Here is a 15,980-nt window from a genome sequence, read left to right as displayed (position 1 = left end):
AGCCTCCAATGTCAGGAGCAGTTCACCTTCGAGAATGGAGGCGTTTGCTACCTCTAGGACTTTAGGTCAGGGGTCTCCAACCTTGGGCACTTTAAGACTTGTGGACTTCAACTCCCAGAATCCTCCATTCAACCATAGCTCATTTTTTTCTACTTCCTAGAGCAGAGAGATTGCAGAGGAAGGGATGACAAGAGAGGAAGCAGGCAGAGAGAGAGTTGAAGTCTTAGCGAAGCTGGCTGGGGGAATTCTGGGAGTCGGAGTCCGCCGGTCTTAAATCAGCGGGTCTCCAACCTTGGCAACTTTAAGACTTTACGTTGCCAAGGTTGGGGACCCCCTGATTTAACACTTGTGGACTTCAACTCCCAGAATTCAACCATGCCTGTTGTCGTTTTCCTCCTACTTCCTAGAGCGGAGAGATTGCAGAGGAAGGGATGACAAGAGAGGAAGCAGGCAGAGAGGAGTTGAAGTCTTAGCGAAGCTGGCTGGGGAATTCTGGGAATTGGAGTCCTCCAGGCTTAAATTAGGTGGTCTCCAACCTTGGTCGCTTTAAGACTTTACGTTGCCAAGGTTGGGGACTCCCTGATTTAACACTTGTGGACTTCAACTCCCAGAATTCAACCATGCCTGTTGTCGTTTTCCTCCTACTTCCTAGAGTGGAGAGATTGCAGAGGAAGGGATGACAAGAGAGTAAAGCAGGCAGAGAGAGTTGAGGTCCACAAATCTTAAAACTTCAAGGTTGGAAAACTCTGCTGTAGAGGGAGATTTCTGGAGAAATAATTTGTCTAACGTCGCGAGAGGCCCGATTGGCGGACAGCCCCGCATCCTGCGATCTTTTTCAGGGTGTGTGTGTGTGTAGGAAGCCATGATGGTTTGCCACACATCCTGGCTTAGTGGCCAAGCCGTGAATTGCCGCCCTCCAGTGACGCCACCCGCCGGCAGGGTTCCTCCCACGTCCTCTCGTGTCTTCTTCCCCCCACACACCTGATCGGGAAGAAGTGCGTACCTGCGGACTCGTTTCCCGCCTCGCTGACCAACAACCCGGCATTACCAAAGGGGTTCTTGACGGCTTGTTGCAAACCCCGAAGCTGGTTCCCGGCGTTCTGGACCGAAGAGAAAAGCAGGCAGACAGGATTAAACCTGGATTTTCTTACTCACAACCCTTCTGGGTCAGGGAGGGTCAGACCTATCCCACCCCTGGCCTTTAAGGCAGGTCCTCCAAATCTCACCTGTCCCTAAAAAGTCACCCACCTGGAACCCGTAGAGGGCAATGAAAAGCCGCAAGATGTCGTTGGTGCCTTCGAAGATTCGGAAGATGCGCAAATCTCGCATCACTTGTTCCACACCGCTTTCCTGCCGCGGGGGGAAATCAAGATGGGGAGGACGAGGAAGAGGGGGAGGAGGAGTAAGAGAAGAAGAAGAGAAAGAAGGGAAGGAGAAAGAGAAGAAAGAGAAGGAGAGGAGAAAGGAGAAAGAGAGAAAGAAAGAAGAAGGGGAAAGGAAGAGGAGAAAAAAAGAAAAGAGAAGGGAAAAGAAAGAGAAAGGAGAAAGAGAAGGAAGGAGAAAGAAAAGAGGGGGGAAAGAACAAGGAGGAGAAAGGAGAAAGAAAAGGAGAGAAAAGGTAAAGGAGAAAGGGGAAAAGGATAAAAAGAGAAAGAAGAAAGCAAAGGAGAAACAGAAAGAGAAGAAAGAAGAGAAGGAGAGAGAGGAGAAAGGAGAAAGAGTGAGAAAGAGAAGGAGAAAGGAAGAGGAGAAAAAGAAAAAGAGAAAGGAGAAAGGGAAGGAGAAACAGAAAGAAGAGAAGAGAGAGAGAAAGAGTGAGAAAGAGAAGAAGGGAAAGGGAGAAAAAGGAAGAAAAAGAGAAGGAGAAAGGAGAGGGGAAAGAGAAAGGAGAAAGAGGGGAAAAAGAATAAGGAGAAAGAAAAGAGGAGAAAGAAAAGGTAGAGAAAGAGGAAAAGGAGAAAAAGAGAAGGGGAAAAGAGAAAGAAAATGGGAAGGAGAAACAGAAATAGAAGAAAGAAGAGAAGGAGAAAGAGGAGAAAGGAGAAAGAAAAGAAGAGAAAGAAGAAGGGGAAAGGAAGAGGAGAAAAAGAAAGAAAAAGAGAAGGAGAAAGGAGAAAGAGAAAGAGGAGAAAGGAGAAGGAAAGAAGGAGAAAGAAAAGAAAAAGAGAGGGAGAAAGAGAATAAGGAGGAGAAAGGAGAAAGAAAAGAAGGAGAAAGAGAAGAAGAGGAAAGGAAGAGGAGAAAAGAAAAAGAGAAGGAGAAAGAAAAGGTAAAGGAGAAAGGGAAAAAAGGAAAAAGGGAAAGAGAAAAGAGGAGGTGGTGGAAAAGAAAGAAAAAAGGAGAGAAAGAAAGGAGGAGAAAGACAGCACGGGAAAGAGAAACAGAAGGAGAGGGGGAGAGAGAAGCTGACTGATGCCAAACTGTTTTGCCTGACATTAATGCTGTGCCATGCTCCAGTCTACGCTTGATCTGAAACCGGTGCGTGGATCAAGCCATAATTGAGCATTGGCACATAAACCGTATGAGCTAATGCAATCTTTGGTTCTCAGACTGAGGAAACAAACCAGGATTCTCAACTTTGGCAGCTTTAAACCGGGTGGGCTTCCAAACACCCAGAATTCCCCAGCCTCAATGCATTTTTTTTGACGTGTGTACACACACATCCATTATGCACGCCTTGCTTCTTCTCTTATCCATCCATCCATCTAATCTATATCTCTCTATCTATCAATCTATCTATGGTACCTATCTATGGTATCTATCTATGGTATCTCTCTCTCTCTCTCTCTCTCTCTCTCTCTCTCTCTCTCTCTCTCTCTCTCTCTCTCTCTCTCTCTCTCTCTCTCTATATATATATATATATATATATATATATATATATATATATATATATATATATATATATATATATATATATATATATATATATATATATATCCATCCATCCATCTATATCTCTATCCATCCATCTATCTATATCTATAACTATATCTCTCTCACTAAACAGACATTAAACAAATGATAATTTCTCCTAGTGATCTTCACCAGTTCAACGGGAAACCAGGCGAAAGAAATAAAATCAAAGTCTGGATTTTTTTAAATTAAAATCTATCTATCTGTCTGTCTGTCTGTCTGTCTGTCTATCTATCTATCTATCTATCTATCTATCTATCTATCTATCATCTATCATCTATCTATCTATCATCTCTATCCATCCATCTATATCTCTATCCATCCATCTATCTATCTATAACTATATCTCTCTCTCTAAACAGACATTAAACAAATGATAATTTCCTAGTGATCTTCACCAGTTCAACAGGAAACCAAGGCGAAAGAAATAAAATCAAAGTCTGGATTTTTTTTAAAATTAAAATCTATCTATCTGTCTGTCTGTCTGTCTGTCTGTCTGTCTGTCTATCTATCTATCTATCTATCTATCTATCTATCTATCTATCTATCTATCTATCTATCTATCTATCATCTATCATCTATCTATCTATCATCTCTATCTATCCATCTATATCTCTATCCATCCATCTATCTATATCTATAACTATATCTCTCTCTCTAAACAGACATTAAACAAATGATAATTTCCTAGTGATCTTCACCAGTTCAACAGGAAACCAGGCGAAAGAAATAAAATCAAAGTCTGGATTTTTTTAAAAATTAAAATCAATCTATCATCTATCTCTCTATCTATCTATCATCTATCTATCTATCTATCTATCTATCTATCTATCTATCTATCTATCTATCTATCTATCTATCTATCTATCTATCTTTCTATCATCTATCCATCCATCCATCCATCCATCCATCCATCCATCCATCCATCCATCCATCTATCTATCATCTATCTATTATATATATATATATATTATATATATATTTTATATATATATATTATATATATTATATATATATAGATTTAATAACTTCTAATCCAAAGGTTCAAGGACTGGAATTTTTATTGCCGTGTAAAAAGGAAAAAAAAACAAAACAAAACCCTTCTTGGAGATGTTTGCTGAGCAGATAAGAAACCAGGTTGGCTAAAGCTGTGATTTTCGACAGTGACCTAAATAAAGGAAGCTACCTTGAACCCGGGATAGTAGCCCCACCCCTCTGCCCCACCCCAAATTTACCTTCATGAACCCCATGCCGCCCATGGTCTGGATGCATTCGTCTGATACGCTCCAGGCAGCTTCCTGGACGCGGCGGGGGAAAATACAGATAAAAGCAATATTGAATGAAGCGTTTTGTCTGGATATGACAGATATTCCTTCCTTCCTTCCCTCCTTCTTTCATTTTTTCTGTCTTCTTTCCTCCCTCTCTTTTTCTTTCTTCCTTCCCCTGCTTTCTTTCATGTTCTTTCTTTCCTTCTTCTCTCCTTTCTCATTTTCTCTTTCATTTTCCTACCTTCTTTTTCTTTCCCCACTTCCTCCCTTCTCCATTTTCTCTTTCATTTTCCTTCCTTCCTTTTCACTCTACCTCCTTTTCTCCCTTTCTCATTTTTCTCTTTCTTTTTCTTCCTTCCTTTTCTTTCCTTTTCCTTCCTTTTTTACTTCCTTCTCTTTCCTCTCTTCCCTCCCTCCCCCATTTTTTCTCTTTCATATTCCTTCCTTCCCCTTTCCTTCCTCATTTTTCTTTCATTTTCCTTCCCTTTTTCTTTCATTTTCCTTGCTTCTTTCTCTTCCTTCCTTCCTTCCTTCCTTCCCTCTCCTTCCTTCCTTTCTCATTTTCTTTCATTTCCCTTCCTTCCTTCCTTTCATTTTCCTTCCTTTTCTTTCTCCTTCCCACTTTTCTTTTGTTTTCCTTCCTTCCTTTTTCCTTTCATTTTCCTCCTTCTCTTTCTTTCTCTTCTTCCTTCCTTTTTCTTTTTCCTTCCTTTCTTCTCTCTCTCTCCCCCGTTTTTCTCTTTCATTTTCCTTCCTTCCCCCTCTTTCCTTCCTCATTTTTCTTTCATTTTCCTTCCTTCCCTTTCTTCTTTAATTTTCCTTCCTTCTTTTTCTCTCCTTCCTTCCTTCCTTTCATTTTCCTTCCTTCCTTCTCTCTCTGTCTCTCTCCTCTCCCCCAATTTTTCTCTTTTGTTTTCCTTCCTTCCTTTTCTCTCCTTCCTACCTTTCTCATTTTTCTCTTTTCATTTTCCTTCCTTCTTTTTCTTTCTCCTTCCTTCCTTCCTGATCAAAATAGGTTCAGCAGGATTCCTACTGGATCGGGGTAAAGATCCTTCGTGGTGCTGGAAAGGATCCATGCCCGGTGCCAGTGCCCAGTGCCAGCGCCATGCCCTTCCTTCCTCTCCTTCCCTCTTCTCCCTTCCTTCCTTTTCTTCCTTCTTCCTCCTTCCCTGTTCTTCCTTCCTTCCCTTCCCTCTTCTCCCTTCCTTCCTTCCTTCCTTCCTTCCTCTCCTTTCATCTTCTCCTTCCTTCCCCTTTCCTCTTCTCCTTCCTTCCTTTCTTCCTCCTTCCCTGTTCTTCCTTCCTTCCCTTCCCTTCTTCCTTCCTTCCTTCCTTCCTTCCTTCCTTGCTTCCTTTCTCTTCTTCTCCTTCCTTCCTTTTCTTCCTTCTTCCCTGTTCTTCCTTCCTTCCTTCTCCCTTCCTTCCTTTTCTTCCTTCTTCCTCCTTCCCTGTTCTTCCTTCCTTCCTTCCTTCCCCTTCCTCTTCTCCGTTCCTTCCTTCCTTCCTCTCCTTCCCTCTTCTCCTTCCTTCCTTTTCTTCCTCCTTCCCTGTTCTTCCTTCCTTCCTTCATCTTCCCTCTTCTCCTTCCTTCCTTTCTTCTTTCCTTCCTCTCCTTCCCTCTTCTCCTTCCTTCCTTTCCTTCCTTCTTCCTTCCTTCCTTCCTTCTTCTCCTTCCTTCCTTCCTCTCCTTTCCTCTTCTCCTTCCTTCCTTTTCTTCCTTCTTCCTCCTTCCCTGTTCTTCCTTCCTTCCCCTTCCCTCTTCTCCCTTCCTCTCCTTTCCTCTTCTCCTTCCTTCCTTTTCTTCCTTCTTCCTCCTTCCCTGTTCTTCCTTCCTTCCTTCCCTCTTCTCCCTTCCTTCCTTCCTTCCTCTTCTTTCCTCTTCTCTTCCTTCCTTTTCTTCCTTCTTCCTCCTTCCGTTCTTCCTTCCCCCTTCCCTTCCCTCTTCTCCCTTCCTTCCTTGCTCTCCTTTCCTCTTCTCCTTCCTTCCTTTTCTTCCTTCTTCCTGTTCTTCCTTCCTTCCTTCTTCTCCCTTCCTTCCTTGCTCTCCTTTCCTCTTCTCCTTCCTTCCTTTTCTTCCTTCTTCCTCCTTCCCTGTTCTTCCTTCCTTCCCCTTCCCTCTTCTCCCTTCCTTCCTTCCTTCCTTTCATCTTCTCCTTCCTTCCTTTTCTTCCTTCCTTCCTGTTCTTCCTTCCTTCCCATTCCCTCTTCTCCCCTTCCTTCCTTCCTTCCTTCCTTTCATCTTCTCCTTCCTTCCTTTTCTTCCTTCCTTCCCTGTTCTTCCTTCCTTCCCCTTCCCTCTTCTCCCTTCCTTCCTTCCTCTCCTTTCCTCTTCTCCTTCCTTCCTTTTCTTCCTTCTTCCTCCTTCCCTGTTCTTCCTTCCTTCCTTCCCCTTCCCTCTTCTCCCTTCCTTCCTTCCTTCCTTCCTTCCTTCCTTCCTTCCTCTCCTTTCCTCTTCTCCTTCCTTCCCCTTCCTCTTCTCCTTCCTTCCTTTTCTTCCTCCTTCCCTGTTCTTCCTTCCTTCCCCTTCCCTCTTCCTCCCTTCCTTCCTTTCTTCCTTCCTTCCTCTCCTTCCCTCTTCTCCTTCCTTCCTTTCTTCCTCCTTCCGTTCTTCCTTCCTTCCCCTTCCCATTTCTCCCTTCCTTCCTTCCTTCTTCTCCTTCTTTCCTTTTCTTCCTCCTTTCCTGTTCTTCCTTCCTTCCCCTTCCTCTTCTCCTTCCTTCCTTCCTTCCTTCCTTTCATCTTCTCCTTCCTTCCTTTTCTTCCTTCCTTCCCTGTTCTTCCTTCCTTCCCATTCCCTCTTCTCCCTTCCTTCCTTCCTTCCTTTCATCTTCTCCTTCCTTCCTTTCCTGTTCTTCCTTCCTTCCCCTTCCCTCTTCTCCCTTCCTTCCTTCCTTCCTTTCATCTTCTCCTTCCTTCCTTTTTCTTCCTTCCTTCCTGTTCTTCCTTCCTTCCCATTCCCTCTTCTCCTTCCTTCCTTCCTTCCTTCCTTTCATCTTCTCCTTCCTTCCTTTTTCTTCCTTCCTTCCTGTTCTTCCTTCCTTCCCATTCCCTCTTCTCCCTTCCTTCCTTCCTTCCTTTCATCTTCTCCTTCCTTCCTTTTCTTCCTTCCTTTCCTGTTCTTCCTTCCTTCCCATTCCCTCTTCTCCCTTCCTTCCTTCCTTCCTTCCTTTCATCTTCTCCTTCCTTCCTTTTCTTCCTTCCTTTCCTGTTCTTCCTTCCTTCCCATTCCTCTTCCTCCCTTCCTTCCTTCCTTCCTTTCATCTTCTCCTTCCTTCCTTTTCTTCCTTCCTTCCCTGTTCTTCCTTCCTTCCCATTCCCTCTTCTCCTTCCTTCCTTCCTTCCTTTCATCTTCTCCTTCCTTCCTTTTCTTCCTTCCTTCCCTGTTCTTCCTTCCTTCCCATTCCCTCTTCTCCCTTCCTTCCTTCCTTCCTTTCATCTTCTCCTTCCTTCCTTTTCTTCCTTCCTTCCTGTTCTTCCTTCCTTCCCATTCCCTCTTCTCCTTCCTTCCTTCCTTCCTTTCATCTTCTCCTTCCTTCCTTTTCTTCCTTCCTTCCCTGTTCTTCCTTCCTTCCCATTCCCTCTTCTCCCTCCCTCCCTTCCTCTCCTTTCCTGTTCTCCCTCCTCCCTTCTTTCCTCCCCTTCCCTCTTTTCATTCCTGTCTCCTGGGGGGAGGTCAGAGACCCTCACTGCATTGGGCCCCCGCCAGCACTCACCGAGCCGAAGACTTTGCTGATGGCCGCCTCGATCTGGAAGTCAGAAGCCCCCCGGTCCATGTTGGCGCTGATCATGTAGGCCATAGACTAAAATGTTTTCCAAAAATATAGTTTCATAAGCATAAAAGAACAAATATTTTTTAGCGCTTTTAAACCTTTTTAATTATACTGCACAGTGTCCAGAAGGGGCCCTATTCCCGCGACGGACAGCGTGAAAATGGAATAAAATAAATACGTAATACTCCTCGACTTACAACGGTTCGTTTAGTGACCGAAGTTACAACGGCACCGGAAAAAAAGGGGCTTCGGACTGTTTTTCACACTTAACGACCATTGTCGCCTCTCCACATGATCGAAATGAGGAAAATTAGCCACCGACTCGCATTTATGACGGTCGTTGTGCCCCTGGGTCACTGTATGATCCCCTTTTGCGACCTTCTGACCCCATGGGGAAGCTGGATTCGCTTAACGAACCGTGTGCCTCACTTAACAACGGCAGTGATCCACTTAATGCTGGTGGCAGGAAAGGTCGTAAAATGAGGCAAAACTCACTGAACCAATGTCTCACTTAGCAACGGAAGGGTTGGGGCTCAATCTCAGTCGTAAGTCGAGAACCTCCTGCATCGGTGAGACAGGCAGGGCAGAAATATAATACATACAGGTAAGTCCTCCACTTGCGACCAATCATTTAGCAAGTGTTTGAAGTTACGACGTTCCTGCTCGGGGCCACTTAGGAACTTGATTCGAAGTTATGGCCAGGCCCCTTGTCACACGATCACAATTCGGAGACTCAGCAATTAGGTTGAACTTAGGTCTGTTTGTAGCATCCTGCAGTCATGTGACTACAATTTAAGACTTTAAAACTGTATTTGTTTGTTTGTTTGTTTAATTTATTTCTTGTATTTATTTGTTTATTTATTAAATTTATTGCCCGTCCATCTTGCCACAGGGCAAAATTTTTATTTATTAAGTTTATTAATTAATTAAATTTATTGCTCATCCATTTTGGCACAGGGCAAAATTTTATTTATTTATTTAGTTTATTTATTAAATTTATTGCCCGTCCGTCTTGCCACAGGGCAAATCTGGGCATCTTACGGTATTAAAAGGATACAAGTATTAATTTATATTCATTATATTATTAATTATTACTGTATTATTATTACCATATTATTACCATATTAAAAGGATACAATATAAAACCTGTACATCATCAAATAAAATACCATAAAAATTATAAATACTCAAAAACGATTTTGCCACAAACTGCTTGTCTAATTCCCGTTTCTGGCCAAAATACACCCCCAAAATACCCACTAAGACTATGAGTTCTCTTAAAGACGGGCGCAAAAGAAGAGCTGGTGGACGCTGTTCCGTATTGACCCGCTTAAATGCCCAGCATGACTTACGACTGGAATTCAGGGCTCAATTCGTTATGACCAGGACTACAAGTGTCACCAAAAGGGTTTTTACGTTATTACACGCTAATTTTTTGGTATCGCAGGATTTGTTTTCTAAGATACTAGTCCTCAAGGCGGCCCAGTTAGTCGGGAACCCCACAGTCCTGAGAAATGACACTTGCCGCACCCCCCGCTCCTGCAGATTGTCCACGCAAGCGCACGCCCCTACCTCCGTCACGTAGTGGAGCAACGCCATGCGGGCGAGTTTTTCCTGGATGGCTCCAAAAGTGTGGATTTTTTCCCCAAACTGAGTCCGATTGGCGGCAAAATCCACCTTTGGGAGAGAAAGGGATAAAAAGAGAGTAGGGTTTAGACGGGGAAACAGCTAGTCCTCGACTTGCAACGGTTCATTCAGCGTTTAACGTTAACAAGGGCACTGAATCAAGTGATTTAGGACCGTTTTTCGCACTTACAACCGTTTTTCACACTTACGACCATTTGTCACTCTTACGACCGTTGCAGTCACATGATCAAAACCCAGTCACTCGGCAACTGACTCGTATTTATGATGGCGGCAGCGTCCCTGGGGGGGGTCACACAATCCCCTTTGGCGGCCTTCCTCCCAAGTGAAGTCAACGGGGAAGCTGGTTTCACTTAACGACTGTGGGACTCACTGAACTACCCCAGTGATTCACTGAACAAGGTCGTAAAACGGGAACAAGGTCGTAAAACAGGACAAAACTCACTTGACCAACGTCTCGCTTACCGGCAGAAATTATGGGCTCTATTGCAGTCGTAAGTGAAGGGCTGCCTGAATTACCACACCAAAGCAATGATTCTTGGCATAAAAGGTCATAAAATGACCTCAAAACTCAGTGGACAACCGTCTCGTTTAGACACAGAAAAACTGGGCCTCGCTCACGGTCGTTAAAGCGAGGACTGCCAGTATAAGGGGATGGAGGGAATACACTCTGGATGATAACTTCAAGGGGGCACCTGAGAAGAAAGCGGGGCCCCAAAGCCACTCACTGCCTTGTGGATAAGCGCCCGCATGGTCCCTGCCATGGCGGCTGCCATGCCGAAGCGGCCGTTGTTCAGGATATTCATGGCCACCTTGAACCCAGCACCTGGCGCGCCCAGAAGGTTCTCCACCGGCACCCGGACGTTATCAAAGTGGACTTCGGCCGTGTTGGACGCCTTGATGCCCATCTTCTTCTCAGGAGGGCCGCTGTGGGGGACAGGAAGGGAAGTTAGACACCCCAGAACAGAGATCTCCAAACGTGGCAACTTTTAAGACGGGTGGACTTCAACTCCCAGAATTCCCCATTCAACCATCCCTGTTGTTCTTTTTTCCCTCCCCCTCCCTAGAGCGGAGCGATTGCAGAGGGAGGGATGACAAGAGAGGAAGCAGGCAGAATGCAGAGGAAGGGATGACAAGAGAGGAAGCAGGCGGATTGCAGAGGAAGGGATGACAAGAGAGAAAGCAGGCAGAATGCAGAGGAAGGGATGACAAGAGAGGAAGCAGGCGGATTGCAGAGGAAGGGATGACAAGAGAGGAAGCAGGCAGAATGCAGAGGAAGGGATGACAAGAGAGAAAGCAGGCAGAATGCAGAGGAAGGGATGACAAGAGAGGAAGCAGGCAGAAGGCAGAGGAAGGGATGACAAGAGAGTAAGCAGGCAGATTGCAGAGGAAGGGATGACGAGAGAGTAAGCAGGCGGATTGCAGAGGAAGGGATGACAAGAGAGGAAGCAGGCAGATTACAGAGGAAGGGATGACAAGAGAAGAAGCAGGCAGAATGCAGAGGAAGGGATGGACAAGAGAAGAAGCAGGCAGAATGCAGAGGAAGGGATGACAAGAGAGAAAGCAGGCAGATTGCAGAGGAAGGGATGACGAGAGAGTAAGCGGGCAGATTGCAGAGGAAGGGATGACAAGAGAGTAAGCAGGCGGATTGCAGAGGAAGGGATGACAAGAGAGTAAGCAGGCGGATTGCAGAGGAAGGGATGACGAGAGTAAGCAGGCAGATTGCAGAGGAAGGGATGACAAGAGAGTAAGCAGGCGGATTGCAGAGGAAGGGATGACAAGAGAGAAAGCGGGCAGATTGCAGAGGAAGGGATGACGAGAGACTAAGCAGGCAGATTGCAGAGGAAGGGATGACAAGAGAGTAAGCAGGCAGATTGCAGAGGAAGGGATGACAAGAGAGAAAGCAGGCAGAATGCAGAGGAAGGGATGACAAGAGAGGAAGCAGGCAGATTGCAGAGGAAGGGATGACAAGAGAGTAAGCAGGCGGATTGCAGAGGAAGGGATGACAAGAGAGTAAGCAGGCGGATTGCAGAGGAAGGGATGACAAGAGAGGAAGCAGGCGGATTGCAGAGGAAGGGATGACAAGAGAGCTAAGCGGGCAGATTGCAGAGGAAGGGATGACAAGAGAGTAAGCAGGCGGATTGCAGAGGAAGGGATGACAAGAGAGAAAGCAGGCGGATTACAGAGGAAGGGATGACAAGAGAGTAAGCAGGCAGATTGCAGAGGAAGGGATGACAAGAGAGAGCAGGCAGATTACAGAGGAAGGGATGACAAGAGAGTAAGCAGGCAGATTACAGAGGAAGGGATGACAAGAGAGTAAGCAGGTGGATTGCAGAGGAAGGGATGACAAGAGAGTAAGCAGGCGGATTGCAGAGGAAGGGATGACAAGAGAGTAAGCAGGCGGATTGCAGAGGAAGGGATGACAAGAGAGGAAGCAGGCAGATTGCAGAGGAAGGGATGACAAGAGAGTAAGCGGGCAGATTGCAGAGGAAGGGATGACAAGAGAGTAAGCAGGCGGATTGCAGAGGAAGGGATGACAAGAGAGTAAGCAGGCGGATTGCAGAGGAAGGGATGACAAGAGAGTAAGCGGGCAGATTGCAGAGGAAGGGATGACAAGAGAGAAAGCAGGCAGATTGCAGAGGAAGGGATGACAAGAGAGAAAGCGGGCAGATTGCAGAGGAAGGGATGACAAGAGAGGAAGCAGGCAGATTGCAGAGGAAGGGATGACAAGAGAGTAAGCAGGCAGATTGCAGAGGAAGGGATGACAAGAGAGTAAGCAGGCAGATTGCAGAGGAAGGGATGGCAAGGGAGTAAGCAGGCAGGTTGCAGAGAAAGGGATGACAAGAGAGAAAGCAGGCAGAGAGAGTTGCGGTCTTAGCTGAAGCCGGCTGGGGAATTCCTGGGATTTGGAGTCCACAAGTCTTAAAGGGGCCACCTTTTGGAGACCTCTGCCAAAGAACACCCCTACGGGAGTGCTCCCCTTCTCTGCCCTTCCCCAAACTTTGCCCCAGTGACTCAAGGGGTGTGTGGGAACTCACCCCGGAAACTCCAATGCTCAGATATTTGGGGAGGGGGGGGCAGTTTCCCCTTGACAGCTCACCTGGTGACCCCCCCAAAACTTCGCTCCACGATGAAGGCCGTGACCTTGTCCTTTATCTTCCCCGTCTCGTCTTGCTGCGGCGTTTTGGCGAAAACGGTGAAGATTTCGGCCAGGCCGCCATTGCTGGGTGAGAAAAGGCACAATTTTGAAAAACCTTCTCTGGAAATTGAATCCTTGTTATTTTTTTATTTCCCCTTCTCTCTTTGCCTTCTCATTTACAACTGTTCGTTTAGCAACCGTTCAAAGTTACAACGGAAATTGGGAGGCGGGGGAGCGGACGGAGCTTTCTCCTCGCGCTTGCGACCGTTGTGGCATCCTCGCTAATGCAAAATTCAGGCAACCGGCACATATTTACGACGGTCGTGCTGTCTGCGGGAGAGAGGAGGAAAGAGGGGGGGTCACCTGAGGAGCACAGTCAACGCGGAAGCCTGATTTGCTTAATGACTGCTGATTCGTTTAACGACGGTGGAAAAGGTGAGGGGGGAAAAATCAGACGCGATGGGAATTCTGCCCCGTTTTATTCTTCATCAGCAATATTTTTGTAGGCCGAAAATTTTAATTTCAGCCTCATCTCCAGAACCGGAATCAATCCAGACCAATCAAATCTGGAATTAATGCTGATCAGAACGTGGGGAAACTGAGGCACAAAGGGGTCCCTCCTCTCGTCTGGAACAGACAATTGGGGAGGGGCTTCATTTCCCAGACCTCTTTTCCTCCTGAATTACAGGCAGTCCTTGACTTACGACGACTGTTGTTTCTGTCACTAAGCAAATCCCACCGTTAAGCAAATCCCTGCAGCGGTTAAATGAGTCCCACGGTCCTTAAGCGAATCCGGCTTCCCAGGGATTTAGCTGGTCGGGGGTCACCAAACACCCCTCACCCTCCCCAGGACGGACCTCAAGAGTCTATTGGTCCAATGTCTGAATTTTGTTCATATGGCCACGGGGATGCCGCAACGGTCGTTAAGTGGGAAACATGGCCTGAAGTCCTGTTTTTCGGTGCCGCTGTAACTTCAAACAGCCGCTAAACGAACAGTTGCTGGTATTTCAAGGCCTTTTAAAGACATTGTTTGGATGATGGAGGGGGGGGGTATGTCACCTGTCCCACCTTCTCTCCCCCTCGTCCCCCAGGCCACCTCACCTGATCCACAGCTTGCTCCCATTGAGGGTGTAGTAGGTACCGCAGGGGCTGAGTTCGGCCCTGGTCCGAATAGAGGCTGCGTCGGAGCCGCTGGTGTTCTCAGTCAAGCAGAAGGCGGCGATGGTCTCACCTGGGCAAGGGGTGGTGGTGGTGGGTGGGAGTGACAGAATAAGTGTGTCCCTATACCCTCCTCCCCCCATCCCATCCCAGCACATCAAACGCGCAAGCGACAGGTGAATGAAATGTAAGAGGAAAAGTGTTGTGGCCTGTCAGCCGCTGGCCCCTCCACAAACCGAATCAGAGGCGGAGTGGGAGGATCAGAGGAGGAGGAGGAGGAAGATTGGGAGTCAGGGTCAGCATCAGGGCAACCTGAGAGCTCTGAGGAGGAAGAGCAGGGTGGGATTCTACCAGTTCGCACCTATTCGCTAGAACCGATTGTTAACCTTCTAAGCAGTTCAGGGAACCGGTTGTTAGAAGAAATTACTGGGCTAATCCTGTAAGGAAGGCAGGAAGGAAACATTCTGGTGTTGCTGACAGAAACTGCCTCTCCCTTCACCCTTATTACATTCTTGGCAGGACTAGACTTCCTGTCTCTGGAACTTTTCTGGAGTTGTTTTTCTCTCCTTTGCTGGTCCTTTGCTTGTGTGGAGGGACCATTCAAAGTTACAAGGGCACCGAAAAAAGGGACTTATGACTGTCTTTCACACTTGCGACCGTTGCAGCATCCCCACGGTCATGAGAGTCCTGGCGAGGAGATGCGTGCCTCGATGCGAGTGATACTGAGTGCGCCACGCGCAGCCAATCACATGACCACCAAGCCACGTCCCCCCAGTCACATGACCACCAAGCCACCGGTTGTTAAAAAATTTGAATCCCACCCCTGGGGAAGCGGGAATGGAGCTGGCAGAGGGAGAGAGACAGAGGGGCAGAGCCCGGGCCGTCCGTCAGCCCTCCGATGGAAAGTCAACAGCCGCCAGGTCTGGAAGTGGCTGATGAGGAAGAGGAGGAACAGCCGGGTTCAGTGCCTGACGCGCAGAGGAGAGGAGAGCAGTGGAAATCTATGGGCTGGTCCTCGGGACGGAAGAGCCATCGCTACTAGCGAAGCCCCACCCTAGTTCTGGGGATAAAAGGCCGGGGGTGGTGCTGCAAACAGCTACTCATCTCCCAGCCGGCCGGACTTAGCCTGCGGTGAAAAAGCACCTTTTTCCCGGGGGCTGCCGGCACGCCGAATAAAGGAATCTTTTGAGTGCTGGGCGAGAAAGTGGGAGGCCGGGAGTTCTAGTCCCACCACCGTCAGAAAAGCGGGCCGGGTGCCATCGTGCCAATCGCAAGGAAATGTAAGTTCCTAATCCTGTCTTAGGTAGGAAAGGCAGCAGACGGGCTGAGTTTGGGACGACGGCAAGGGAGCGTGAGTTCTAGTTTCTGCCTTAGAAATGAAAGCGGACTGGGTGACTTTGGAGACTGGGAATTCTAGTCCCGCCTTAACCGTATGGGTGACTTTGGGCCTGTCACTAGGCGATGTTGAGTTCTAGTTCCACCTTAGAAAAGCCGGCTGGATGTGCCAATCACTAGGAGATGGTGAGTTCTAGTCCCGCCTAACCCATAGCCAGCTGGGTGACTTTGGGCCTGTCACCAGGCGATGTTGAGTTCTAGTTCCGCCTTAGAAAAGCCGGCTTGCTCGTCCCTCTCGTTCTCAGCTCAACCTCACAGGGTTGTTGTGAGAAAGTTGGAGATGCTGCCCTGATGAACTGCATAACCAAAGCTGGGACATCAATTGAATTATAAAAACAAATAATAAATAAAAACAACCAATCAATAATAACAATAAATAACAAATAAAACACAAACATAAGCAAACATACATCAAATAAATAAAACATAAAAATACACATGGAAATAAATAAAACATAATAAATAAAACATACCTAATAAAAATAAACAATAAAAAACAATCAATAAACATAATAAATACAAAAATAAAATACAAAAACAAATAACAAAATAAAAAATAAAACCATAAATAAAATAAACATAAACAAAACATAAATACACAAAACACAAACAATAAATAAATAAAAAATCAATCAATAAAAACATAAGATATAATACAAACAGAAATAAAATAAATAAAAAATAAAGCATAAC

General features: G+C 46.4%; 1 protein-coding gene across 1 annotated transcript in view; it reads right to left on the bottom strand.

Annotated features, from left to right (window-relative positions):
* The window catches only part of ACADVL (acyl-CoA dehydrogenase very long chain), a 48,284-nt gene that overhangs the window by 17,379 nt on the left and 14,925 nt on the right, over positions 1–15,980 (bottom strand). Inside the window, exons 8-15 of the mRNA XM_087947405.1 lie at positions 13,836–13,965; positions 12,696–12,818; positions 10,324–10,522; positions 9,524–9,628; positions 7,895–7,981; positions 4,149–4,211; positions 1,249–1,350; positions 891–1,100 (exon numbers count right to left, since the gene is read on the bottom strand). Coding sequence (XP_087803531.1) covers positions 891–1,100; positions 1,249–1,350; positions 4,149–4,211; positions 7,895–7,981; positions 9,524–9,628; positions 10,324–10,522; positions 12,696–12,818; positions 13,836–13,965 — 1,019 coding nt within the window. The remainder of the gene's footprint in view (positions 1–890; positions 1,101–1,248; positions 1,351–4,148; positions 4,212–7,894; positions 7,982–9,523; positions 9,629–10,323; positions 10,523–12,695; positions 12,819–13,835; positions 13,966–15,980) is intronic.

Source organism: Notechis scutatus, chromosome Z (genome assembly GCF_049901735.1).
Source record: "Notechis scutatus isolate UNSWTSFEM ecotype Mainland chromosome Z, rNotScu1.2, whole genome shotgun sequence".
NCBI lineage: Eukaryota > Metazoa > Chordata > Lepidosauria > Squamata > Elapidae > Notechis > Notechis scutatus.
Note: the sequence above shows the minus strand (reverse complement) of the source record. Positions and strands in the feature narration are given on the sequence as shown.